Genomic DNA, 26,416 nt, shown 5'->3' on the forward strand with positions numbered 1-26,416 from the left:
ACTGGTAGCCCTGTTCCTGCATCTGCTGATGTACATATCTTCAATCACTGACGGGCTGCTGCTGCTGATCTTCTGCAAGGACACAACTGCCCACTCCAGAGACTTTCTGCCAGCAGCAGAGCAGTATCGTTAACACACACTGCACACCTGTAAAAAGATCTGAGAATTGTGTTACCCAGACCAGTGCTATCCAATAGTTAAACACACATATGTTATCCAGTGATTCCCAGACAACCATGGAGCAGACAACCAGATGATTAAATAAGTATAAATAGATAGCTTGTTGCCACTTGTCTGACCATTATTCAGATAGAATTCTTGCGTCCTTTGCTTTTAATTGTTATTGGATGATTAAACTGTGGGGCGTTTTCGTTTTTCTGCTTCTGAAGTGGGACACTGAAAAAGTTTGAAAAAAATCTAAGTTACCAGGACAGGCTTTTATTTTTGTGGGACCGCCAACTTCCGTTTATTACTGTTACGAATGTGACGTACATTCCGGCCGCCAACACGAACAGCGCTTTTTCGCGGTAAAATGAAACAGGCATCAGGTTGACCATTATTATTTAGTTTCTGCTGTCTAACAGCGAACCGCCTGTAGGTAGTATTTAGAAGCCGTGTAGTTAAAACAAAACTAGGGTCGGCGGCATTGTCGCGAAGTAAGAGTAAAGCTAACGTTAGCAGCTATCATCACAACATTGGAGCTTTTGACGTTTTCCACAACGTAGTAACTGTGTATCATAAAACCATGTCGCTAGTAACTACAGAGAGCTTAAAGACTGAGCTGGAAATATTCGATATACCCTATCAAGATGATTCCGTCCTCGACAAAAGTAAGTTGCTAACTAAGATGACCGTTTTTCTCATATGGATTGAAGCTTTACACGGGAGAGTGTGTTAGCAAAGAAGCTAAGTGCATTATCACTGTAATCATCGAGGACTCTACCGTACCCAGGATAGCAGTAATGTAGTGTTGTGACATGTTTAAGCTGTTGTCATCAGTCATAATATTTATATACCCATGTGCATGCGATTTTGTTAGTTAAAGCTTTTGACTAAAATAGCATTTTTCTTCTTGATAACTTACTTTCACAAGTCAAGTAAATTAGAAATCTGCTTTTTTTGTTTTGATTTCATTGATACGTCTTTTATAATTACTAAGCCATTTTTAAAGATCAGGAACAGTAATTATTCACTGCAAGTTGTGTCCCACAAAATTAATTCACATTGTACTTGCATCTAGTATTTTTTCAGACACTCAGATTAAATCCTAGGTTGTTTTCCCTCATATCTCCTCCATTTCAGTGGTGGAGCAGTGTATTTGTAACAGACTGCAGGCACAAGAGATACTGCATGAGTGGGTTGCCTATAGCGCCACAAAACAAGGCGTGAAGCTCACCACGGACACTCTGGAGCAGTTTGAACATGAGGTAACAGGACCACAGATTTTAATATGCATTACAAATTACTTATTAAATATGCAACAACTTAGTCATTCTCTGCTCCTTATAAATGCAGCATGTTTGTCATCTTACAGGTTTTGAACAAGAGGATCAAATCCAGAAAAACCTCCCGAAAGGAAGAAGCAGCCAGTAGAATGAGAGACATTAGCATGATTGATGATTTGTATCCTTCACACTGATGCTTGAGCATAAAGACCCGTCTATCTGCACTGCCTGGAGTCACGTGTTTTCTTTGATTTGTGTCTGCTAATGTTGCTGTTGAGTCATAGACTTTGACAAAATGAATCAGAATAAAAGCTGAGGAAGAGGAGGAGGATCTCTTAGATTCTTACTCTACTCCTGCTAAGGTAACCAAACACTTCTTGCTTGTCAGCAGCAGAGCGTTATCTAATCTGAACAAAAGAAATAAAGTTTCGTAACTTTTAAAAAAAATTTATCCATTTATGCTTTAGGTTTTTTTTGTTGATCTGCCTTTAAAAGCTAAGATAAGCTAGATGTAACTCGTGGGTCTCCCGCAGAGTGAGTTTGAGTCTATGTAGACAGACAAGATCCTAACTGTGTTTGTTCCTGTCGGTACAGGGCTCTCAGAAACGACCTCTGACGACACCAGAGCGTCCTCATTCAAAGAGAACTGCAGCTCTGATGGCCAGCCCGAGCATACTGCTGTCTCCAGCCAGCTTCTCTCCCAAGTACTCTCCACCCCATGCTGCTCTGATTATTTTTGAAAACGTGAAAATTATGCTCTCTGGTTGTGTTAAAGTTTAAAAAGAAAGCTTTTTTTTTAAAGATAAACCTTTGTATTTGCATCACTGTCACTTTAAGTGACCTTCTCCCCTTATCTCTTTGGAAGTGCGACACCCTCACAGAAGTACAGCCAGCGGGGAGGAAAGGGAGAGGTGGTGGCCACGTTTGGGGCTGTGCAGGGCACCCGTTGGGTGGGCAGGAAAGATCCAGGTGCAGGTGTCCAAGTTGAGATATTGGAAGGACCGGAAGATTCCCTTAACAGCAGCTACAAATACATGTTCCAGAGGCTGCGAGATGTTCGAAACGGTACATAGCTGCACACACTTGATTAAAGATTTCCTGTATGTTTGGGTGTAAAATCACTAAATAAATATACCCCAGAACATTTGGATAATATTTTTTTTCTGGGTCTTTCCCAGTGTTGACAGAGAAGATTGAGGAGCTAGGAGAAGGACTCAGGACTCACTTCAGCATTGAGGAGTTCTCCCCCGTCTCTCTGCCTGCCCAGGTACAGAAGAGATGACACCTGTGGAAAACTTTTAAATTAAAGATTCATCCCCACTGCTTAAACAATAAATTATTAAATAATAGTACATTGCTATAAAATGTTACGTTACATCACTGAATTGTTTTCTCTTAAAATCATATATATTGAGGAGTAAAATCAAACCTGCTTATTTGTTTGATTAAAAGTTAACTTCTTTCTTGGGTTTGCGTCTTCTTCCCTCCAGGACAGTATAACTGTGCTAGGACAGATTTGCTGTGACAGTAATGGCAAACTGAATGCACAGTCAGTCCTGCTAGAGGCTGGACCAGAACAAGGCGGTCAGCAAGTACCTGTTGACCTATCGGAGCTTAAAGAGTATTCCCTTTTTCCTGGTCAGGTGAGCTGAATGAAATCGCTTACTTTGACAGATGAAACTAGAAATGGGTATGCCAGTGAGGTCCTTCCTAATGACCAGTCGGTGGTTTCTCCTTTGCCTGTGCACTGAGCTTATGTGCAGCAGGTTATATGGCCACCAAGAGTAACAGAGCATGCCAAGGACATGGGCTTGAGACTGACCCGGTGTCTGACCGAGAGCTCTGACAGTTTTTCCCCCTCATAAAAATAAACTTTCAGAATTATAGGAAACCTTTTATCAGCAGAAGCATGTAGCTTTGTTTTTGCAGCTCTTTCCAACAAACCCACATGTAAGAAAACATTTATCTAAATGCTCCTGTTCTGTTTTTGTTTTTTTTAGGTGGTGGTGATGGAGGGTATGAACACTACAGGAAGAAAACTGGTGGCTTCCAAATTCTATGAGGTCGGTTCTAAGTTGTTGGCTTTAACACTTTTCGCCTGTTTGTGAAAACTCTTGTAACGTTGTTGTGCTTTTAGGCTGTTCCTCTGCCGTTCTACAGTTCTGACATGAAAATGGAGACAGATGAGGGTAAGATCTGTCTGATCAATTTTTCAGATTTAGCTTGAACTTAAAGCCATCTTCTTACACTCCACACTCTTCATTTGTTGCAGAGCCACTGAATGTACTGGTGGCCTGTGGACCGTACGCTCCCTCTGACAGTCTGACCTTTGACCCCCTGGTGGACTTAATCAATGTTATTGTCAGGGATCGTCCTGATGTCTGCCTGCTGGTACAGTCTCCCTTGTTGTTCCATCATAAAACAGACACTATCCATGACAGAATTTCCACTAAAGCTCACATACACACTGTCAGGAGTGTATCTATGAGGGAGACAGTCCTCCCATGACTCTGTGTTTTGTCTGGTTTTCCTATTTCTTGTTTCTCTTCCACAGCTGGGCCCATTTGTGGATTCCAAACATGAACAGATTGAGGTCAGTGGGACAGAGACTGTGTTTTTCTTGTTTTTGAGTGTGCACAGCGCACGGGGGAACCTTTCGCGTGCATTTTTGCACAAGTCAAAATGCTTTAAAAGGGATATGTGTGTAGACAAAAACTAATAGGTATCACTTGCTGAATAAATCTTCTGTGTTATCCTTCAAGATATAACACTTAACCCACAAATAAGACGATTAGTTTCAGTGTTATTGGGTCTGGAAATAAAAAGCGTACCACTGGATTGACCACAATAACAGATCAATGAAACCGACAGGTGCAGTATAGCAATCACAGAAAGTTTTTTGTTTTTTTTCATCATAAAATACCGTCTACTCGTACACGTTTTGCATAGAAGGATCTAATTTGAGCTTCTATATCCAAATTTGCAGTGTGAATTCATTTTAATCAACATGTTTGTTTGTTTTTCTTTCTTTGTCATCTCCATGTGTTTCTTAAATAGAAAGCCCAGGTGACTGAGACTTTTGAGAACATTTTCACCAGATGCATTGAAAGCATTGTGGATGGGACCAGAAGGTATGTGTTGTCTAATCAAAGCTCAGAGTCAGACAGCTATGCATGTGACTTCCTTTGTGATGTTAAATTCAGGATCCATGTGTGACCTTTTCTGCAATTTTCCGAAAGTTACAGTTTTTTTCGCTTTTGTTTTAAATCTGTGCCTTAAGGACATTATAGCTGCAACCCCGTCTGAAACCCTGCGACTTAACCTGCTTGCAACTGCACATGAAATTTGTCTTTCTTGTTAATTACATATATGTCTGCATAAACTATGTCATCACATTATACAAGTAAGTTAAGACAGAGGTCAGTCACACTGTAACGATTCGAGGTTTGTTTGTTCGTTTGGTTGTTTTTTAAACTGTGCTTTCCTCCTGTTCAAATCAGATTTTCTTTACCACAATGAAGCCTCGTGTTTTCTCGTTTTCTTTAATCCAGTGTTGGCTGTCAGCTGGTGTTTGTGCCTTCTCAGAGAGACATCCACCACCATTTCATCTACCCACAGCCTCCGTTCAGCCTGCCCCACCCCAGCAAAGAACAGACCCAGGTTAGACACTGTTGTTGCGTGCTGATGAGCACATGCAGCAGATTTCTGAGCACTCGTGGCAAACCTTATTTTAATAGTGTAGCATTGTTTGTCTTTAATATGGTTTTCAGTCCCGGAGATGTCATGCGTAAGTGTCAGGTTATATAATGTTTGTCTTCATGCTTTGCAGCGTGTCACCCTGGTCCCTGACCCCTGCACCCTTCTGATTGACGGGGTGACTATTGGCTTGACATCAACTGACATCCTCATCCACATGGGTGCAGAGGAAATCAGCTGGTGAGTGAGGCTGTTTTCTAATTTGCACCAAATTCTGACATCAAGGTGGCAGATCAGAAACACCAAAGTGAGTTACTGACCTACATTTTTATGCAGATTTATAAAGAACAGGGCTGACCGTTTTCTTAAATTATTCACATGATCATATTTTCCAATGAAGGTCATCGGTGTACATAGTTGAAATTGATGTTTTGCATTGCAGTGGAACCGGCTCAGACAAATTCTCACGTATACTGAAGCACATGCTCACACAGCGGAGGTAAATCCTGAAGGAGTTCAGATCTATTTATTTATTTGAGATCACGTATTATTAGTGATCGTGTCCATGTTCTCATGTCCAGTTACTACCCACTGTATCCGCCTGCGGACGAGGTAAATATGGATTATGAGAAGTTCCAGAGTTTCGGCCAAATGCCGCTCACCCCCGACATCCTTGTTGTTCCCTCTGAAATGCGCTACTTTGTAAAGGTAAACAACTCGTCTTCCCCTTGACATCCTATATATACACATTTATTGAGGTAATTGATTGCAGGATCATCAGTTATTGCATTGATAATATAAAGTAAAACATGTTTTTGGTTTTTTTAAACACGTGACTTTTTTTTTTTTTTTTTAGTTTTTACGAGTGTTATGTCATCTAAAATCTCCTCCCATCTTCAGGACGTGGTCGGCTGTGTGTGTGTCAACCCTGGACGGCTGACCAAAGGCCAGGTGGGCGGGACGTACGGGCGGCTGCTCATCCAGCGCAGTCCTCAGTCAGAAGACGGGAAGAGGGTGAGCCCATGTTTGACTGCTCAGGTGGTGAAAATCTAACAAGAGTGCAGACTTTCACTTCTAATTGTCACCAGAAATGAGCTGGTTTAACCAGGACCAGCTGTGCTACAGGCATGCTGCTGGAAAACCATTTCAAATTATTTTGTATATTGGTTTATTTTTATACCTTGAACATGTTGAAGTGTACTGTGCTCATAACTGATGGGTTATCAGTCAAATACAGCAGCAATAATTTCTTTTTCAACAAATTATTGTTGCCCTTTGTACAGCTTTTGTAACATTGTGTCTCTTCCACTTAAGTTTTATTGTTGTCCAGATTTTTTTATCTTCCTGTGTCTCTAACAGGAGGAAAAAGTAACACGCTGAAAAATCCTGTTGCTTTTGCAGCTCAAAATGAAAATAATTTTGTGTTTGCAGGGAAGCCTGAGTACAGTCTGTATTCCAGTTTAAGATTGTAACATTCAAAAATGCCTTTAATTAAAACAAGAAGAAATAAAACAGTTATTAAATAGCCTGTTGTTTCTGTTTTTAATGTATTATTATAAAACTAATTATAATACTCTGCAGTACTTTATTTTGAATGTGGTTTGTCTCTTTTAACTTGCACAGCAGTACATTTAGTCATAAAAATGATCAGACTCATCAGAGTCATTTGGGTCCTCCGTCTTCGGCTTGTCGTGCTCCACTTGAAAAATTCCCATGTTGTGAAAACTCGCTGGAAAATAAATTGAGCATAAATCAGAAGTCCTGCAGCCTTTCTAATGTTACTGTAAAGACTGGTTATACTGTACCTTTGGGCTTCTCTTCACCTCTCAGATACTTTTCTCTACAAGGTAAAAGAAAAGTAAGAGGCACGTTTCACATTGTAATTTAAGTCAGTCAGTTAAAAGAGTACTTACTTTTGCTGAGTTTCTTCTTGAGGCGCAAGAAGGTTCTCAATATCCTCTTCATCACTGACTTCGTTTGAGTCGTCATTATCAGATCCTGTTTTACCCTCTTCCTGTTCCTGAGCTGCCTCCTCGGTTATAATCTGTGTAGATCTAAAAACAGGATTACATTCGATTTTTTTTGTGATGATGTCTGTGGGGAATATTTCAATCCTTCATCGTCTTACCTCTTTTCTTGTGGTGTGACGATGCAGTCGTCTGAATCTATCTGATCTTCCTCACTCCCGTGTTCCTCTTCGCTTTCGTCATCCTCCTGTTGATTCAAGTCCTCATCCTCTTCTTCTTCACTGCCTTCACTTCCATCCTCTTCGTCCTGAGAGGAGGCAGCACCCTGTTTTCTGTTCTCAGTGCCTTCGTTCTTCAGCCTGATTGACTGTTCTTCACCTCCCTGTTCCTCCATTTCATCACCTGTAGATGTCTCTGCTTCCTCTGTTGCGTCCTTGGCAGAAGCACCATCACCTTGTTTGGTATCACTGTCATCTTGTTCTTTATCTGTTTGACTCTTCTCTTTTTCTTCACCGTCTTCTTTAGCTTCCAGGTTTTCCTCTGTCTTACCTTTAACATTTTCTCCTGTGCTGCTTTGCTCAGCACTGCTACTGTCCTGCTCTTCTACTTCACTGACATCATCGTTTTTATTCTTTGCACTGCCACTTTCTGATTCCTTCTCCCGCTGGGATCCTGACTCTTTGCATCTGTTTGTTTTCTCTTCATGATTTTGATTCCCTGCTTTTTCACCCTCGTATGCCTCATTCAAACTTCCTGACTCCTCACCAGTGTCCTGACTCTCTGAGTCACCTCCCTTACTCGCAGTCCTTTCCTCTGCCTCCTGAAATCCTGGTGATTGAACAGAAAGCTCCCCACTTCTCCTTCTCCTACTGCTCCTCAGGCTTTTCTCTGAGGAGGCATTGCTTTCTGAACTTTGGGCCACTTTAACTGAGTGAATGTGAATGGCACTCGAATTCCTAGAAAACCTAAAAGATGGAAGAATGGATGAATGAATTTGCCAGTCTAAAACAGTAATAAGTATTAAGAAATAAAGCAAGAGGAGAAGACTTGTTTCTGATCTTTTGTGACCTCCTCTACAGCATGTGCCGTTTAACTAATACATATTTTTTAAAACTTAAAAGTTAATTTATATAAAATTAGGAGGTAACAAGAACGTGATGTTTTCTATAAAATGTGGTTTAGTGCTAAGTTGTTAGTGTGACTGCCACACGCCTTTAAATACTATCCCCAGCTTCATGTCCAGCCAGTTTGACCTTTACTGTCATTCCTGTGCTCTCTTTTCCTGCAGCTTCTGTCTGTGCTGTGATCAAAGGCAAGTAATTGCACCAGAAAGATTAGGACACACATAAATCAACTACATTTTTTTTTTAAAGGAGACAGGAATGCGCCTATAAATTGAGGGGGGTATTGATGAAGGGTATTCAGAACACATTTAGCAGACTGGTGCAGCATGAAGGGAAGAAACTAAGGGGAGATGATACATCAGTGGGATCCAATGAATTCAAAGTCACATCTACAAGAATGCTGCTTACTCCTGAGGGCTGCATCTCTCTCTGTCTGAAGAGACATGCTGTTTTCTTCCTCCCTTCTCCTTCCCCGCCTTTTTGCTGGAATCCTTGCCACTCTCACTGCTCTCACTGTGACTGCTGGACAGACGGACTAGATACAGAATGTACGAACACAAAACAAGTCCACACACATGCTGAATACGCACAAAGACTCGTGTAAGAAAAGTATTTATTTTTGTGTATTCACCTGGTTTAACGTCTAACTCGTGGGACGAACGACTGCTGCTGCTTCTGATGCTCCTCTCCCTCTGTGAGCTCAGCACTCTGCTCATTTTATCCTCCTCTCCCACAGTCTGCGAAACCCTTGAGTCACGTAAAGGCTCCTCCATATAAAGCTGGCCCCACAGGGCCTCGGAGTATGATGGAGTTCCAGTTGCACCAGCAGGCTGGTACCAGGGGTAGTCAGGCTGTAGGGAAGCCCTGCCTTGTAGATCCTGCCTGTGCCAGGGATGATGGTACTGTCCGGGTGCGGAGGCAGGATAGTAAAGCGGATATGGGTGAGGAATGATGGGTGGAACTCTGGTAGGAAATCTGGTAGGAAATCTGGCTATCTGGGATTGACTGCAGCTCAACCAGGAGGACTGCGTGTGGGGAAGATGGGAGGAGCCATCTTGGTTGTAGTCAGAGTAACCTTGAGGTGTAGCAGTTTTTTGTGGCTCCGTGGGTGGACCTGAAAACAAGGATACATGTTCGACTGGTGTTTGTCACACTAACTTTAAATAAAATATTTGAACACCTCAATCTTCAAGATAACACATGAGACCAGATTATTACCACTAAACCATAAATGTGATCTAGTCATTTCCTAAAGTGAGCCCCACAGCATAAAGACTTACCTGCAGAAGATTTCATCACGTCCGTGTTCTTTAAACATGACTTCAAATAGTCGTCCATTTTCTGTTGAAGAAACAGTTTCTTTAATACACTGTCAGAAAGACATGGCATCAGTTGTAAATAAAGAAAAATGACTTTGGATTTTGGAACATGGATATTCTTAATCTCCTTGCATTTGTCATTTTGAGGTGAGAGGAAGTGGAAACATTGAAAGTGCTATCAAATACAGCTGTGATCAGAAATATACATACACTTATGATGGACATGAATGTCACTGTCATTTTGATTGTTTCATGATTTCTTTGAACTGTTGGGTGGAATGATTGTAAAGCGTACATATTTAATGACTTTAAAAAAAACAAGAATTGGGTGCACAAATTTGCACGCCCCCACTAACACATGGTTAGATGAACCAGCAATCAACAAGCTTTTGGCATAATTATGGTTGGATATTTGACCCCTCCTCTTTGCTGAATTGGTAGAGTTCATTTCAATTGGTTGGTTCCTGGCATTGACTCAACTTTCAAGCATCCATGCATTTTCAATAGGGTTGAGGTCCAGCTTTGGGAAGGCCATTCCAGAAGCTTAATGTTAGCTGGCCTTATCCATTCCATTCCATGCTTTACAACAGTTTTCTTCAGTTTGAAAGCCTCATCTTTACTCCTCCAAACACACCTGTTGTCATTGCCGACATAAATCGATCTTTGTCTTGTCTGACTATAAAACCTTGGTGTTTGACTTTTCTGTGTAGGGAGCTGCAAATTTTAGTCGGGCTTGAAGTTGTTGATTTAGTAGCAGTGGCTTCTTTCTTGGTCGGCACCCTCTCAGTCTATGGGAATGTAAAATTAGCTTAACTGTGGACAGTGACGCTGGTGTACCGGCAGCTTTCCAGTTCATGAAAGGCTTGAGCCTTTGTGGTTCCTGGATTGTTCCTGAATATCTCAGCAAAGTGAATAAATCTGAATAAATTGAGTTAAATATAACTAATTAAACTGATTATCCTGGTCCTGGAATCTACAGTTATTTAGAAATGGTTCCAATAGACCTTCCCAAAAAGTAAATCTACAGCTCTCCCTCTTAGATCTTCCCAAAGTTCCTTGGACTTTCCCATTGTTCATTGAGTCTAGTGAGTCCTTTTTCATGCAGGCAAAGAGAAGCTACCAAATGTGGTCAATTGTGTTAAAAGACTTTGTAGAAGCTTCAGCATCATTAAAATTAAAACGTGTGTACGTATAATTTTGACCCTGTGTGGATTAGAAAAGATCTAAAATAAATTCTAACTTGTACACCCAATTATTTAGCGTCATTATTAAAGATGTATGCTGTACAATCATTCTACCTTGGAAAAAAATAATAATTAAAAGCCCAGAATTACATTCATGCCAACGAGAGTGTATGTAAACACAACTGCAAGTAAGGCAGCAAATACAAACCAGCTCTACATTTTGACCAGACACTTTAACTTTGTGAATAATCAGCTCATGCTGTGCATTACTTGTACCTTCTTCTGAGCTGCCTGTCTCTTCTCCTTAAGTTGCTGCTTCCAGCGGGGGGAGTTCTCCTCCAGGTATCTCTCATACTCCATCTGCAGGGGTCAAAGCAATAGTTTATTTTAAGAGCTTCACGAGGAAAGAATAGATTTCTTCCAGTGTGTTTAATGGGTCTGTTTTCTGCACATCTACACACCCGAATCACTTTCATGGCAGCATTGCGGGCCAACATCCCTTTCAGTGTGTCCTGGGCCTTCTCAAACTGCTGCAGCAGCTGCCTGTTTTGTTGCTGGGCTATGTGCTCTCTTTCCTTCAGCTCCTGCCAGCGTTGCTGCAGGTGCATCACTCTTGAATAGGACACACACATAAAAACTTGGAGTTTAAAAAACACTTACTGAGAAAGCATCTCGCTAACTTACAGATGATCCTGAGTGTGAAGAGCTGAAGGGTCATCTTGCAACAACACCAGCTTGTTAACACTGTAAGAGAAAGAGGTCATGAAGCAGCAGGATGGTCATCTAAGCCACACACACACACTTTCCATCTACATACAGCCCATTTTTCCAGAAGACATGGCAGCATCTGCTTCTTAGACTTGCCAATAAAACTAGTCTTGACTGTGAACATTACTTTTCATATAAAAACTGCATACACACTTAAATTATGTCACATTTTAAGAGTTTAAAAGATTTTAAAGACAAAATCATCCACCATTCTCTGCAAATGTGGTACCATTTAGGTGGTCTAACCTCTTATTTCCACAGATTTGTCTTTCTTTGGTGAAAGTGTTTTTTTCTGAGCAGTTCAGACGCCCAAGAGACAGCAAATTTTCCTTTGGTGCAGCCATGACTGTGGGCTCTCAGTAGATGAGCAGATTACCAGGGATTAAAGGCTGTGTTTCAACAGGGGAGGGACCAAAGACATGCTGTCCAATCAACATATCGACATGCTAATGAGGTTAAACAGCAGCGAGGTCAACTTTATTGGTAAGTGGGTAACCAAGTTATTGGAACTTGTATTTATGCAAATGTGTGAGCCCTTAGTATAACATAATCAAAATGATTTTTATACCTAATATCTGGTATTTTGAGGGCATGTAGCAGGCATCAGTGGAATACCATCTATAATAATCTATGTGTAACACTGAAGCTGCAAGAGGTGGAGGTGTGAAGGCTGATAAATTTAAATACCTGGGGTCAACCATCAAAACCAACGGAAACTGCGTAAGAGGTGAAGAAGACTGTACAGGCAAAGTGGGGTGGGCAGAGATGAGTGCCAGGGGTGATCTGGGACAGAAGGATAGCAGCAAGAGTGAAGGGTATGATGTACAAGATGACAGTGAGAGTGAGACACAGTTGAAAATGCTCAGATCTTCATTAGGAGCGACCAGGATGTACAGGATTAGAAATTAGTCTATCATTTCTATAATGAAAAATTCATGTGATACTTAGGGCCGAAGGTGAGCTTCTCTGACTTGGAGAAAATTTGATTCACCTTCAAACCAGAAGTAATAAAAAATATTTTTGCAGTTCTGTCGCAAAAAGTACACCTGCTACAAAACTGAACAGATTAACAAGAGGAGAAGCTGCTTTGTTTTCTCTCTTTCTTCAAAACAGGGTTGTGGTTGAAGCAAATTTACACCAAAATGGTGCCTGCTGACACACAGAAATACATTTTGGGACGTAAAAAAAAAAACGATACACACAGTTATATACAAATAAAGGGCTAAAGGCGAGTGATTTAGTCATGTTTTACCCATGGCAAGTTAGAGGTGGAACCAAAGTATATTGTTGCATTGCGGATATATTTTCATGTAACACCTACTAGCAGACGAGATTCCGTCCACAATCAGAGATCGTGCTTGTCAGTGAGGTTTTTAAAGATTAAAACGGTACCATTTATTTTCTTACGCTACTGTAACTTTCCGGAAGACACGTAAGGCATTTTTTTTATTTCATGTGTTTGACTTTATCTCACGCGAGAGGCTAATTTAGATTGTTTTAGGCTAGTTAAACTAGCCAACGCTTACCGCTGTGCGTCGGCTAAAGCATTCCTTCCGCTTTCCGTATTCACTTTTAGGTGCAATTTCAAATAAAACATGACGAGTATAGCTAGTAAGGTGTTTTGCAGGGTGGAGAAGATGTGTCACTACCTCCCTGTGGTCCTTAACACGTTCCTGGTTTTCTCCATAACCGGAGAGGTGAGTTACCTGGTGTCGGTGGAGGCTCCGCTGGAGCCAGACCAGAAGAAGACTCAGTGGTCCTCTCGGTGGAAATTAATCCACTTGCTGGCCCAGTATTTCATGTTGGGGAACATCTGCTGGAACGCCCTGCTCTTCATGAAAACTAGTCCCAGCATCAAGGGAGTGTTCCTGGGAGGAGAAGTCCTCGGCCAAGGGTGGAGGTGAGGATTAAACAGCTGTAGAAATGAACATTTGATGCACAGCACATTGTATGTTTAATATTGCCACCTATCTACAGCTACCTGCTTTGTGCGCTTCGGGTTTGTTGTTGTTGTCGTCATGATTTGATAAGAATCTTGATTTAAATAATGTTCTGGGCAACTAATTTGTATTTTGTAACCTTCATAAAGCATCGAATCAGAAAAACTACTTCCTGTATGCTTCCCTATCCTGCCCAACATGAGGTATAAGCAAGGCAGAGGCAAGAATTCCTTGACATATTGTTTTAGGCTTTAAAGAGAGACAAGCTAGGAAAAACACTGAATCCTAACAGATTATTTGTGACTTAGATGTGAGATGAGATGTTTATGTTTGAGTGAAGTGATCAGATTAAATTTGCAGTAAATCTTTGCTTACAACTGTGCAATGCGATAAAAGGGGTGGGGGTGATTACATAACAAAATTTAGCATTGCATAACATGTACTGCATGTTAACAAGAAATATAACCTCTGCTGACAACTGAAACAGATTGTAGGTTTTCTAAAATCTGAAAAATGCGAGATCGGGAACCATAAATAATTAATTTAACGGCAGCAAAGAAGTGAGATTTTTGCTTTTTGCCAGATCTAAAGTTTGCTTCACACTTTATTCCAAAGCAGGTGTTCATTTGAATTATTAACGTGTGGCTCAACACAATCTTTATTTTTGATGCTCACAATAAAATAGATTTACTAATAACCATACATTAAAAAAAGTCTGTCTTTTATTCAAAGGTACTGTTACACATGTGAGACGCACACTCCTCCGCGCTGTTCCCACTGCTACGACTGCAAGGTGTGCGTGCTGCGGCGGGATCACCACTGCGTCTTTTTTGGCCAGTGCGTGGGCTTCCGCAATTACCGCTACTTCCTGAGCTGCTTGTTTTTCATGTGGTCGGGGCTCCTGTACGCCACCCTGATGAACGCAGAGGTCTTCATTGTCATCTTGAAGGAGGGTGTGACGGTACACAGCATCCTGCTGCTGCTCATACCCTGGATCATGCTTGTTTCAGGTACGATCTGGTTTGTCACAGCTGGAGCGTCTCATGCACATTATTACTGTGATACTAACTGTTTGACACTCTGTTTGAACTTATAGATGTTGCTAAATGAACATAATGTATTAAAACTGAAGGAAAGAGGATACTGTCATCTCTGCTTAAAGAAAAATTATCGTTATTGCTGTCTGATTTCGCTTGGTATTGGCTGATATTCCCACTGTTGACTGGTATCATTACTGATCACATATCTTAGTAACCACAAAAAAAAATCAGCTAAATGTCAATATCAGATCCAAATATACAGTTAGTTCATCTCCATTATTTTTACATCTCTGACTATTAAGATCTATGAAAAAATATTTAGAATTATTCAGAAATACATATTTTAGTTTGTATTTTAGAAACTCTACGGGTTAAGTAAAACTGATACTGTCCTCTTGCCTCTGGTTGATTGGTGATGAGATGAATCACAGACCTCAGTTTGCCTGGATTTGTAATCACTTGCTGTGATTTAATGTGTGCTGCTGTTCCTCGTCACCCCAGGCCAGGTCTCAGCACGTGCCTTTGCCTTCGCATTCATCGCAGACACATGCGTGGTGGGTTTCCTGCTGGTGTCTTCCTTCTTCTTCTTCCATCTCTACCTGCTGTTTCGTGGTCAGACCACCAGGGAGTGGTATTCCTCCCGCCGACCCTACAGCCTGGGACTCTTTGGCAACCTGCATCACACACTGGGCCTGCGTTGGTACATCTGCTGGCTCTGCCCTCTTATCCCCTCGCCACTGCCAGGAGACGGCATAAACTTCCAGGTCACAGGATCGCTGGAGCCCTCGCGGTAACAGGTGCTGATCGGAGCGGACCGAGTGTCTTTACTTTAATGGTGGTGGTTAATGTTATCGGGAGCAGCAGGGGAACTCATCTTAGTTCAAGAAGAGGTAGCTTGGAGTGGGAAGAAAGTAGAATTGTCTGTGGCTGTGTAATGTATTGGTGGGTGTAACTCACTGCCAGTGTCTACTCTGTAGATTCTGTGCTGAGACAAAGAAATTAAGGGTCTTCTTTTGGTGGTACATTGATCTTAAATGGTAATCCGTACACTCAGCAAGGCTGGCCTCAGAAAATGAACACAGAAACTCGATGTGTTCATCTTGCAAGCGAGCATTGATAATACATGTTTGAAAATAGCACTGAAATAAGAATGTATTTTGACTGAACAACGTTCAGTTTTAATCCTTGTTGAGAAGCACTCACAATCTCTGACAGTGACGCCTCGTGGGAGTGTTGATAATAGCTGCTTTCTTGGGTTTTCCCTACGCTGAGGCTGCCTAAATCCGAACGTTACACAAGTGTGGCTTACGCAGTTCCTGATTACTCCACTTGACTGTAAAATGCACAATCATTTGCCTCTATTTTGCTGTTGCTCTGAGGATGCTCCTGAGTTTATTAAACTGACCTTTTTAATTGGATTCTGCTGTGGCAGGTGGAACAGTGGGAGACACAAAGGAGCGGTCTTAATGTCTTCAGCACAACATTAATTTGAAATAAATAAAAGTAAACACTGAAATGGTGTGGAAAAAAGTGCAAAATATGACAGTTTACGTTTAGTGAATGCAGTATTTAAAATGTACATGCTTATGATGTGTGAACAGTTTTGCCTCCATGCTTGATATTTCATTAAGCAGCGTCTGTGTCCTCATTCTGTACCCTATACGTTACATACTGTATAGAAATCTTTAGAGCATCCTGTTTTTGCCTATAATTACCAGTTTTTGCATACAAACACATTCAAACTGTTATAATTGATGGCTATAGAGTCTTTCTTTTTTCACGAGGTATCCCTGTAACTGTTTACCTGTCTTGAGTGTACTTCATCCTGTCAAGTGCTTCAGTTCAGAATAATATGGAAGAATGCGAACATGTCAGTTTTAATTGATGCCAAATGAATTTCCTTTACCTCCATGTATTTTACTCCTTGGCAGCTTTTATTTTTCTTATTTTAATTCTTCTGGCCTAAGTGTATTGGAAAAATTACAAGCCTTTTTTGTTTGTTTGTACTGGTCACTAAATTTTATATTATTATTCTTTACAACTGTTGTTAGTTCCTTGCCAAAAGATATCATTTTGTTTGGTTGATTATTGGGTGTTTTGCCTTTTAAAGGTGTTTGCTTGAAGGGATATACCACTGAGAAATGTTTAATTTTAATATTATTCTATTTTTGTTAAAGTTGTGCTGAAATAATTAAATTTTGGGTTTCAAAAGTTTTAACTTTTTCTAATTTGCATCACTTTAAACTGCAATTGTTGTCATATTTGACTAATAAAAATAATTCTTATTCCAAAATTCCAAATAGATCCTGTTCAAATAGGGAACAATTATAAAAACAATTATAAAAATCACCAAAAGATAAAATCTTCGCCATACTGGCAGCAACAGTATGGCAGTGTACTTATGTATGTCGAGATGGAAAAGGGGAAGAAAGGTGATTTAAGTAACTGAACATAGGCCAATCCATCTGGCACCAACAACAAAGCTGAGTTTCAGAAACTGCTGATCCCCTTGGAGTTTCCTGCACAGCCATCTGAAAATAACTGAAAATATCCCGAGTTCAGAGAAATGCATAAACTGAAAGGAAGGCAACAGTAATTCAAATAATTACTTGTTACAACCAAGGTATGCAGAAGAGCATCTCTGAACTCAAAACACATTGAACCTTGATGAAGATGGGCTACAGCAGCAGGCGACTACATCAGGTGACAGGAAACTGAGGCTCACCAAAATAAAACAATATAAGATGGGAATAATACTGGTATGGCATGCTGAGACTCCATTTGTTCTGTGACAGGGGATATTCTATTACCACTTTGGGATGAACTAAGCATTTAAACACCCACAGCCTGCCTCTGGCCATGTCCATCCCTGTGTGACAGAAGTTTACCCATCTTCTAATGGATGGTTAACCACAAAGCTCAAAACATCCAAGACAGGTTTCTTGAACACAACACAAACAAATTGTCATATTTGTCTAATATTGAACTAATAATTGCAACTGAAGCAAGCAGCAATATCTACCAGCACAGTTTACATTTATTCCACATGGCAGCAACTTTTCTGATCCCTTATAAGCAGTATCAGTGAGTCTTACAGTTATACTGCTATATAAATTTGTTATAAACTAGATGGAAATAAGCGATTTGATAAAAGTGCCTTCATTGTGAAGCCTGCCCAACTAATTGCTGCCATGGTAACCAGCTTGTATGGAAGCTAGATCCTTGGTAGTTAAGCTAGTGTGACCAGGTATCCAAGTAGCAAAGTGTTCATGTGCTGGTAAGGTTTTTAGCTTGTTAGTTTTATACAGCTACAACACCACTGAAACACTTTTACACTTAAGCTCTGCTAGAAATTGTCTTTATTGCACAAAGTTGAATTTTATTTAACTAACGCTAACTGGAAAAAAAAGCTGGCCATTAGCTTGCACGTTTTTACCTTGCATTAGCCTTCCCCCCCCCTCCATTTTAGTACGTTTAAACATTTATGTAAAGTTACAATAATGCTTGCATGTGTGTCTGTATTTAAAAAAAAAAAACTTAACCATTTTGTAAACGACAGTTAAGTTCTCATAACTTATTAGCTTTAATTATTCGCATTTAAGTTAACCGTTAGCTAAGCCTGAGTCTGTTTTTATTCATTTTCAAGCTAATGTGGCCTTAATCATACCTCCATCTATATTTACATTAACAGCAAAATGTCATTCTACTTAAATGTGTGATGTCCTGGTCTTGCCTGCAAGGCCAAAACAAATATGCCTCATATGAAGCATTTCTGGTTCAGTCATGTTAAAAAAAAAAGGACTTGATGCAAAAACTAAGTTAACTAGTTAGTTAACTAACAAACCCTTACTATAGCCATAGCAAGTAATAGGGCAAGTAGCAGCCAGGTGCTCCAAATGTAAATGATTAACTTACCTTAAGCAAGTACCAGCACCTCTGTAAAAGCAGGAGTTCAGGCATTTTACTGGGCTGAAGCATTCAGGTGTGTGTTAACACAATGCCTCTATCATCCCAGGAGTGGACATCCCAGCATATTCAAGTTCAGATTGTGCAGTGCTTAGTGAAACTGCAAAAACTCAATCTCTGCAAGCCTCGATTAGCATATTAAATGTTAAAGTTCATGACAGTATAGTTCTGAAAATAATGAACAGGTAGGCCTTCTTTGGAGTCGTTACCAAGAGAAAGCCTCTTCACCAAAGTGAAGATACTTAGACATAATGCACAGTGACATGCTGTGTTGGGCAAAAGCCAATATTGTAAAAGACTGATAAAGTCACACTGGAAACAATTACTTGTATTTATTACTGCTTAAGGTGGGTTTAGTTGAAACTTTCTTTTTCACATGACTGTAGTGGCCTAGATAAATTAAGTAGATCATGGTTTTTCATGGCACAAAATTGTCTTTTGGGAGGAAACCACACATAAGCACAACTTGTCCACATATATTTTTGTTACTTTACCTAATAGAAACCTGTGCATTTGCTTGTTCTTTCTTGCCAAAAATGTATTTATGCTTGAATAAATAAAGTCTACTTGAAATCTAGTTGAAATCTAAATTACTTTCAACACCATTCACTTCAAAAATATGTATTGTGGCTTTGTCACTATTTTATATGAATTTTGACAAAAACATATGTTGATCACAGCAGGGTAAGGAATACGCCAACTCAATGGATGTCATAGAGGAAAACATGTGAGTGATGCTTAATGAACACACACACAACTGGTTGGACTTACTGTGCAGCATATGACCTTTTTCTGTGATGTGCATGTGCAGGTCACCAAAGGAGATGCTTGAGAAAATAGCAGAGCTGGAATACAGTCAGAGTCTGCTGAGAGATCAAAATGCTGACATGAGGAAATTGCTCGATGGTGCAGATGATGACATGGCAGCACTGGGTTCGGAGAATAAGTCCCTCAGAAAACAAGTTGAAACGTAAGTTAAGACAGATTACTGTCACGAGTTGATTGTGGAAGGGTCACTTCCATTTCGTCTCCCTGCCATTCGGTGGCATTCAGTTGCACATGTTTCCATATTTTGGCTTCCAGTAAAACATTGTGGTTTATGTTTGTTTGGGAAAAGTCTGAAAGAGAAAGATTGTTATCTTTGGCCCTGAGGACAACAGCAGTGTTTCTAAGGCTACGTTTACACTGCAGGTGAAAGCGCATCAAATCCGACTTTTCTGACCCTATGCAACCCATATCCGATCATGGTATGACAGTGTGAACAGCACAGATCCGATATTTTCAAATCTGATCTGGGTTACTTTCGTATGTGGTACTGAATCTGATACATATTTGATGTTTTAGAAAGCGACTGCTGTTTGAATGGTCATGTCGCATTAAATCCGTCTTTTACGTCACTCACACAAGACAGACGCCAATTATCAGCGCCGGAGAAGACATCGCGAACGCTTCCTGGCCATCCAGTGTAGATGTTAGTGAAACTGTTGGGAAGACAACGTTGGAGAAACGTGAACATTTTGTTTGTACTGTATAATCTGCAGATTATGACAGAAATCTGCAACTATCCTTTGAAGCACCGCTCCTCTAAAACAGCAATAAGGATCATTATTAGGCCATATGTAAATAACAAAATAACTTTATAACTTAAAACAAAATTGGGAAACGTAAAGTCCGAAACAAGTCTTTATATTAAGGGCCATCATTCAAACAATACTGTTTGGTCTGGGTCTAAACAGAGCGCGTTGTGTGTGACGTCTTCTTTTGCGCATGCGGGCCACTTTGGGGGCCGTGAACGGTTCACACTAGAGCGCGTTTGCTGTCACATTTTATTTGTAGTGTGAATAACCAGACAAAAAAAAATCAGATTTGATCAAAAAATCGTAATTGAGCATTACGACCTGCAGTGTGAACGTAGCCTAATTCTTGCTTGGAATTTAATGAAACAATCCAGTACGTTATCAGGTTGGGTTTTTAATATTTTACTAATTTCAGATTAATCTTGCTGTTTTATTGTTGCCCGTGAAATACTTTGCATCTTGCTGTTAGATCTCCTTTTTTTGTTTGTTTTTTTAATTTAAACCTATTATAAGTCAGTTGTTATTACTGGATAATTGTGCTTTTTTTTTTTTATGGTGATTTTATTTATTAGGTTCTTTTTTTTTTTTTTTTTTAGCAATGTGGTCAGAAGCTTAAAACTGTCACTGTGTGTCTCCAGCTTGGAGAAAGTTTTCCAAGACTTGCAACAGACTGAAGCGGAGCCTTGCATAGCTCTGGAAGATGACTTCGAGGCACATAGACGGAATGAAGAAAAGATCCGTGAATTGGTTCGTAAGAAGTGTTTGAAATATAGCAGAGGAATTATCTAATCCCCAGCTGAATTTGTAAGTTTGCTCACTTACAGTGAAATAAACAGTGTCTAGTTTTTATGGTAGTTTCATTTTAATGGAGAGATGTGAGCCAATTTGGTACATAGATTACAGTCAATCAATAACAGACTTATTATATGAGTAAAGCAGTCCTATCCTCAGAAGCAATTTCTTTGGTTCCGACACCCGCAAGGTTCCCCTGCTCAAGCAAGCACATCTTAAGTTTGCCATGGAACAGCTAAATGATTCAGAGAAGGTTTGGGAGAAAGTGATGTGATCAGGTGAAAGCAAAATCGAGTTCTTTGGCATGAACTTGACATGCCGCATTTGGAAGAAGAGAGATGATGACCCAATGAGCACTATCTCCACAGTCAGGTACAGAGGTGGAATCGTTATGCTTTTTCTGCTAACAATACGAGAAGTCCCTAAAGTCATGGAAGAGAACCCCCTTCCATGGATGGGTTTTCAACCAAAGACCCAAAACAACAATATGAAGCATGTTAAGGAGTAGCCTATCAGTCCCATAGAAAATCTGTGAAGGAAGCTGAAGCTTTGATTTCCCAAGCAGCAGCCAAGAAACCTAAAGGATTTAGAAAGTTCATGTAAAGAGCAGTGGGCCAGAATCCCTCCTGACATGTGTGCAAACCTGGTGGTAACTACAAGAAACATCTTCAACAGTTTCTCCACCAAGTGCTAAGTCATGTTTTATTATTTCATTCAATGGCACAGAAATCAATTTACTACTTTTATGTAATGTGTTTTTTTCTGAATAGTTGATTGTCTGTCTCTCTCCATTAAAAAGAAACAACCATAAAAATTGGAGACTTGTGATTTCTTTGCCAGTGAGCAAACTTACAAATCCAGCCTTGGATCAAATCATTATTTCCCCCAGTGATATTTAAGCTTCATAAAATGTAGATGTAATGTTGCACTGATTGCTGGTTTCTCCCAGCGAGTTCACTTCAGATGAACCTTCATGTTTTTGTGTAGGAGAAGGAATCCACTGTGATGAAGAAAACATATGAAAAGCTAACTGCAGAGGTAGATATGCATTACTTTTCACATTCAGTAACAACTTTAAACACTCATATTTTATAGTTTCAGTGTGCAGTGATACATGCTTATTTATCTTGGATGAATTTTGCTTTTGGGTTTCAGTTTTGACATCTTAAGTTTTGCAGAAACTTGGAAAGCTGTGTCTAAATATAAATATAATTTATTTTTTTTAGCTCAAAAGCCTCCAGCAAGAAATAGAGCAGGACAAGCTCTCACTGAGCAACCTCAAGTCTGAAATTCAGGACTTGAAGGTAACGTTATCAATTCCACCATGGTTATAGCCACCTCGATGTCACACATTAGTAAAGTTATGAAGCCTCCAACTGAGTGTTTTTCGTTGCCTTATTATAGTTTTGAAACTGAATGTGGCAAACAAGGAGTGTATCTGACTGCAAAAACAAGGACAGCCCATTCTTATGTGATTGACAAGTTATTTAAAAACAAGAATACTGTGCATAATCCTCTTTTTTGGCTCTAATAATGTCCATAATAAACAAAATGAATGTTTTTTTCAGAATGATCTGATATTAATGAGCTCATAAAGATCCCAGAAGGGTGTCATATCATAGATCAAGGAAGCTGAGTGCTGTTTTTCCACAGTCTTCTATATAACCGGAAGACTTTAAAAAATAATGCAGATGTAAAGAACGTCCACATTGGTTTCACTTGACAAACCTGAATGACATGAGTATATAGTATTTTGATAATCTTCTTTTCTTCTGTACTTTGTATGTTTTTTTAGTTTAAAAGGGAAGAGGACCAGTCAAACCTGGAGCACAAGGATGAGGCTATTCAGCTGGCAAGTATAAGATCAGCATCGATGTCAATACAAAGCAGTGACTGACCAACAGTTTTAGATTTTCTCACAAACATTAACAGTAAAGATTGTCACAGTTCTCTGTTGTTTATTGTTTTACCATTTCTTTATAGATATTCTTGCAGTTGAATCAATTAAGTGAAACTGTGGAAGAGTGCTTCAACAATATAAAGGTAAGAATGTTTTATCCATTGATATCTAATCAAACATTAAACCAAAAAAAGTATAATTTATGCAATTTATTCATGTGATGCAACTCTTTATCACATGGATTTCAAACTGTGTCAGTGATTAGCAGACTGTTGACAAGAGAGACATTTCCTTTGTGTGATGATGTGCGAGCTTGCATTGGAGCTGTTGGGATCTGCAAATGCACAGTTGTATGTAAAAGGCCGGGTACTCTTTGGGCCTTAATTGACTTGTTGACAGGTCAAAAAGTGCCATAGTTGAAAAGACTGTCAGGGCATCAAAGGGAAGGCTTTTAAAAAGATCAAAATACCTCCAACTTTCAATTGTCTGACAAGTCACTGAGAAACGACAGTTAAAAGGAACTCTGAAAGTCAAGACAATATCTGCAAGGCTTAGAAAACTTTTAGCTAAAACTGCACCCCTGCTGTGCAAGAAAGGAAAACAAATCAACGTCATGAATTCAAAAGAGCTGCTGGAAATTTTAACTGACAGAGGAGAGTTGGTGCACTATTTCACTGTGCAGTTCAGATGTGCAAACACAGCCTGCATGGAAGAGTCCTCCAAAGGAATCCTTACGTGCAGTCACTTCACTAAAACATCTGGATAAGTCAGAGATGCAGAGAGATAGAAAGTCTAGCCAGAATCATCAAGTATATGTTTGGAAGAAAGAAAAAGCAGGTCTATAAGAAGACTGTGAACTGTTGAGTATTGATGCAAAGCAGACATCAGCTTTCATCACAGAATACCTTATTAAATGAAGTTATGTGGTTACAGTTGCTTTCAATACAGTAAGAACAGTAACAGACTGAACTAAATTGCTTATTATAAGAAATAGCTCTAATACATACAAATAGCTCAATAATAAATATCCAGAATATTACAGAGATTATTATTTGATGTATTATGTGATTGATTGGAGTTGTAAGCTGACGCTTTTGGAGGAGCTCTCACAGTTTTATGACTTAAACATCACTGAAAGTCAGCGGGGAGATCTTAAACATGCTGTGTGCCTGCAAGCCGAGCGCACAGTTAGTAGTTGTGGGTCACAATTACTGTTTGATTTAAAAAAAAACTCATCTTAAAGTCTGTTTGGTGGAGGGATTGTCTGCTTCATCTTCAGTGTGAGAGTCAGAGATTCCTGAAATGTGATACTGCATTTGGAATCAGTCCATAGGCGATGCTCACAAAGAGTCCCCACTTGCCAACCTTGAAACCTCAGAATTAGGGAGACATTCAAAAGGGCTGTTGGGGGTATCCAACAGCTCTATTTGCTGGCCAGAAACAGCGGGGGTATCCAAATTGAGAGGCTGCATCCTCCTCAGGACCTGGCCTTCGCAATCTAAGTGGGCCGGGTCCTCCGAAAGCCGGGTAGGCCGGAAGTGAGCGACTGTGAAATTGGACAGTCTAGCCTTCAGAATTACATCACGAACTCTGTCAGTGGAGTGAAATTCTTCCGCCTGCTCCTTGCTATCTAAAATATAAACTTGACGCTGCCATAAATTCTTGACCATCTCACACTTCTGTTTAATCAGTTTTCTGTTTGACGTTTATTCAGCTGTGTGAAAACCCCGGAGGAACCCTCCCGAGGGATTAACAAAGTTAAATTGAATCTAATCTAATCTGATAACTTTAATCTCAGCCAAACTGATTTACTCACGAACAAATAAAACACTGAAAAAAGTCCAACAATAGCAGTTTTAAGTTATCAAAGTGACTTATATATCATGTTTAATCTGAGTAGTGAAAGACCGCGGGGGTTGAAAACGATGTGACGGGTGCCGATGTGTCTCCTCGGCTCAGATATTTGAAGTTTACACAGCTACATTCTCGCCTGAAAATATGTTAAAAGTTTATTTTGTGACCCAGAAAGAGTAATAGGAGTAATATTAAAACTAAGTAGCTGCCGCCACAGTTGGAAACTGGAATTGGCTGGGCCGCGCTATGAATTCTGCGATATATGGTTTTTCAATTTTGTTGTCCGGGTGGAAAATCGGGAGAAATTCGGGAGAATGGTGGCTCCGGGAGATTTTTGGGAGGGGCACTGACATTCGGGATTCTACAGGAAAAATCGGGAAGGTTGGCATGTATGCCCTTGTAACATTTGCCCAATTCTGACTTATAAACTTTTAAGGTGTTTTACTGTCTGGCCCTGTGTCTGTGCTACAGGATCTCAGGCAGACAACGCAGGAGCTGAGTAAGCAGTTGGAGGACAGACAAGATGAGGCCACATTGTAATCCTCACTCACAGATCCTCTTGCTTTAAAAGATTACACAGTATAGTGAGAGAGCTCATAATGTACTGCGTCACTCTGTTTTTAGTGACCTGATGAGAGAGAAGGAACGAGTGCTCAACCGCCCTCTGTCCTTTGCAGAGGAAATTAAACTGCTGGCCACAACAGCTGAAATGAATACCGGCATGACAGACTCCACAAATCATGGAAATGTAGATGTCTGTATGAAGTTCAATAAAATAAATACAAACTAGAGAAACTGAGTTAGAAATGCTACATTAATGATGCCTGCTACACTGTCTGCAGGAGGAAGCTAAGACTGAGGAGCTGCTGAAACCTCATCTTCCCACAGTTAAGCTTCAGTCTAAAAGGTACTCAGATAAGATTTTGTACGTGATGGAGGCATCGTATTTCATTTTCTCGCTCATTATTCTCCCTCTTGCTTCTCAATCGTGTAAAGATGCCCAGGTACCTTGGAGAAAGCCATCTGGAGAGTGGGTTTCTTTATGCTGTGCATCTTCATTCTCATGATTATAGCCTTTGTGGCTTCAGGATGCTTTGCAGGAACATCTGACTTCTCTTCCATCACCACTTTGTGGACTAGCGCCCACCTGATGTTACAGCCCTATTGGAGTGTACAATATGGGGCCTTGCCTCCCATTTGAGCTTAACTCTCCCTCTGGTCTACTCTTGTATTTTAGTATTTCTTTTGTAAACATGAGTTCAGAAAACAAACAAATAAAACTTCTCATGATGCATTAAGCTGCTTCAGCCTCAGGGTCTTGCATGAGCTTGCTGATTGTCTATTGCACTGTTATGACATACAGAAACGTCTAGATTCTAAACCAACAGCATGTAGAGGCTGTGCTGATCAAAAAATCAAATTTGCAAAAGCAAGTGTCTTAGCTACAGAAGAGGATTAGGGCCACTGGGGGGGGAAAGTGGGCACGTCTTTTTTTTTTCCCAGAATTCCGAGAAAAAGGGCAGAATTCTGACTTTTTTTCTCAAATTAAAGTCAGAATTCAGAGGGGGAAAAATCTGAATTCTGACTTTAATCTCAGAATTTTGAGATTAGTCAGAATTCTTTAGTCTCAGAATTCAGATAAAAAAAGAATTCTTACATTAATTTCAGAATTCTCCATTCTGACGTTTTTCTGAGAATTCTGAGATTAAAGTCAGAATTCTTTAATCTCAGAATTCTGATTCCCAAAAACGAATAAACTATGGATGTTATGGCTCTCTTTGCAGTTTGCATCTTTTTTACTTTCACTTTTTTTGTTTTTATCTCATTTCATTGTCTTATCATCT

General features: G+C 40.0%; 4 protein-coding genes across 12 annotated transcripts; 3 read left to right on the top strand and 1 right to left on the bottom strand.

Annotated features, from left to right (window-relative positions):
• Positions 1-456: 456 nt before the first annotated feature.
• pola2 (polymerase (DNA directed), alpha 2) lies at positions 457-6,666 on the top strand. The gene is made up of 18 exons (XM_082557123.1): positions 457-830; positions 1,303-1,427; positions 1,535-1,623; positions 1,750-1,807; positions 2,040-2,149; positions 2,311-2,510; positions 2,624-2,712; positions 2,936-3,088; positions 3,446-3,508; positions 3,583-3,634; positions 3,718-3,836; positions 4,000-4,038; positions 4,503-4,576; positions 4,997-5,105; positions 5,275-5,381; positions 5,584-5,640; positions 5,723-5,849; positions 6,042-6,666. Exons 1-18 carry the CDS (start codon positions 746-748, stop codon positions 6,192-6,194), a joined length of 1,809 nt encoding a protein of 602 aa, XP_082413249.1. The 5' UTR covers positions 457-745; the 3' UTR covers positions 6,195-6,666.
• A 98-nt stretch (positions 6,667-6,764) lies between these two features.
• Positions 6,765-18,654, bottom strand: LOC309720293 (uncharacterized protein). Of its 6 annotated transcripts, none has more exons than XM_082557089.1 (11): positions 12,191-12,807; positions 11,420-11,479; positions 11,197-11,347; positions 11,012-11,095; positions 9,513-9,573; positions 8,864-9,346; positions 8,641-8,767; positions 7,270-8,073; positions 7,055-7,195; positions 6,947-6,981; positions 6,765-6,870 (listed from the first exon to the last, which is right to left on the bottom strand). In XM_082557089.1, exons 1-11 carry the CDS (start codon positions 12,202-12,204, stop codon positions 6,773-6,775), a joined length of 2,058 nt encoding a protein of 685 aa, XP_082413215.1. In that variant the 5' UTR covers positions 12,205-12,807; the 3' UTR covers positions 6,765-6,772. The 6 variants fall into 6 exon arrangements, with proteins under 6 accessions (XP_082413215.1, XP_082413213.1, XP_082413212.1 ...); XM_082557087.1 differs by lacking the exon at positions 12,191-12,807 and adding an exon at positions 11,750-11,876 and having other exon boundaries at positions 7,270-8,064; XM_082557086.1 differs by lacking the exon at positions 12,191-12,807 and adding an exon at positions 11,750-11,876.
• Positions 12,831-16,697, top strand: zdhhc24 (zDHHC palmitoyltransferase 24). 2 transcript variants are annotated; one of them, XM_082557164.1, is made up of 4 exons: positions 12,856-12,935; positions 13,131-13,403; positions 14,176-14,453; positions 14,985-16,697. In XM_082557164.1, exons 2-4 carry the CDS (start codon positions 13,141-13,143, stop codon positions 15,275-15,277), a joined length of 834 nt encoding a protein of 277 aa, XP_082413290.1. In that variant the 5' UTR covers positions 12,856-12,935; positions 13,131-13,140; the 3' UTR covers positions 15,278-16,697. The 2 variants fall into 2 exon arrangements, with proteins under 2 accessions (XP_082413289.1, XP_082413290.1); XM_082557163.1 differs by having other exon boundaries at positions 12,831-13,403.
• Positions 16,844-25,928, top strand: LOC309720316 (uncharacterized protein). Of its 3 annotated transcripts, none has more exons than XM_082557137.1 (12): positions 16,844-17,760; positions 19,130-19,176; positions 19,261-19,419; positions 20,665-20,773; positions 21,806-21,856; positions 22,045-22,122; positions 22,614-22,670; positions 22,802-22,861; positions 25,044-25,108; positions 25,197-25,326; positions 25,415-25,479; positions 25,569-25,928. In XM_082557137.1, exons 2-12 carry the CDS (start codon positions 19,154-19,156, stop codon positions 25,771-25,773), a joined length of 1,002 nt encoding a protein of 333 aa, XP_082413263.1. In that variant the 5' UTR covers positions 16,844-17,760; positions 19,130-19,153; the 3' UTR covers positions 25,774-25,928. The 3 variants fall into 3 exon arrangements, with proteins under 3 accessions (XP_082413263.1, XP_082413264.1, XP_082413265.1); XM_082557138.1 differs by having other exon boundaries at positions 25,197-25,320; positions 25,569-25,927; XM_082557139.1 differs by lacking the exon at positions 25,569-25,928 and having other exon boundaries at positions 16,851-17,760; positions 25,197-25,330; positions 25,415-25,455.
• Positions 25,929-26,416: the final 488 nt, after the last annotated feature.

The sequence above is a fragment of the Aulonocara stuartgranti genome (assembly GCF_965226115.1).
Source record: "Aulonocara stuartgranti genome assembly, chromosome: 2".
In the NCBI taxonomy this organism is placed as follows: domain Eukaryota; kingdom Metazoa; phylum Chordata; class Actinopteri; order Cichliformes; family Cichlidae; genus Aulonocara; species Aulonocara stuartgranti.

Excerpts from the sequence above, each read along its gene's own strand:
- LOC309720293 (XM_082557086.1), bottom strand. The coding sequence starts at position 11,847 with ATGGCTGCACCAAAGGAAAATTTGCTGTCTCTTGGGCGTCTGAACTGC. Across the intron at positions 11,096-11,196 it reads CTGCCATGAAAGTGATTCGG|ATGGAGTATGAGAGATACCT; the intron begins GTGTGTAGATGT and ends TGACCCCTGCAG. Across the intron at positions 7,196-7,269 it reads GTCACACCACAAGAAAAGAG|ATCTACACAGATTATAACCG; the intron begins GTAAGACGATGA and ends TCCTGTTTTTAG.
- LOC309720316 (XM_082557137.1), top strand. The coding sequence starts at position 19,154 with ATGGATGTCATAGAGGAAAACAT. Across the intron at positions 20,774-21,805 it reads AAGAAAAGATCCGTGAATTG|GAGAAGGAATCCACTGTGAT; the intron begins GTTCGTAAGAAG and ends GTTTTTGTGTAG. Across the intron at positions 22,671-22,801 it reads AGGATGAGGCTATTCAGCTG|ATATTCTTGCAGTTGAATCA; the intron begins GCAAGTATAAGA and ends ATTTCTTTATAG.
- zdhhc24 (XM_082557163.1), top strand. The coding sequence starts at position 13,099 with ATGACGAGTATAGCTAGTAAGGTGTTTTGCAGGGTGGAGAAGATGTGT. Across the intron at positions 13,404-14,175 it reads GTCCTCGGCCAAGGGTGGAG|GTACTGTTACACATGTGAGA; the intron begins GTGAGGATTAAA and ends TTTTATTCAAAG. Across the intron at positions 14,454-14,984 it reads CTGGATCATGCTTGTTTCAG|GCCAGGTCTCAGCACGTGCC; the intron begins GTACGATCTGGT and ends TCGTCACCCCAG.
- pola2 (XM_082557123.1), top strand. The coding sequence starts at position 746 with ATGTCGCTAGTAACTACAGAGAGCTTAAAGACTGAGCTGGAAATATTC. Across the intron at positions 2,150-2,310 it reads CCAGCCAGCTTCTCTCCCAA|TGCGACACCCTCACAGAAGT; the intron begins GTACTCTCCACC and ends TCTCTTTGGAAG. Across the intron at positions 3,089-3,445 it reads ATTCCCTTTTTCCTGGTCAG|GTGGTGGTGATGGAGGGTAT; the intron begins GTGAGCTGAATG and ends TGTTTTTTTTAG.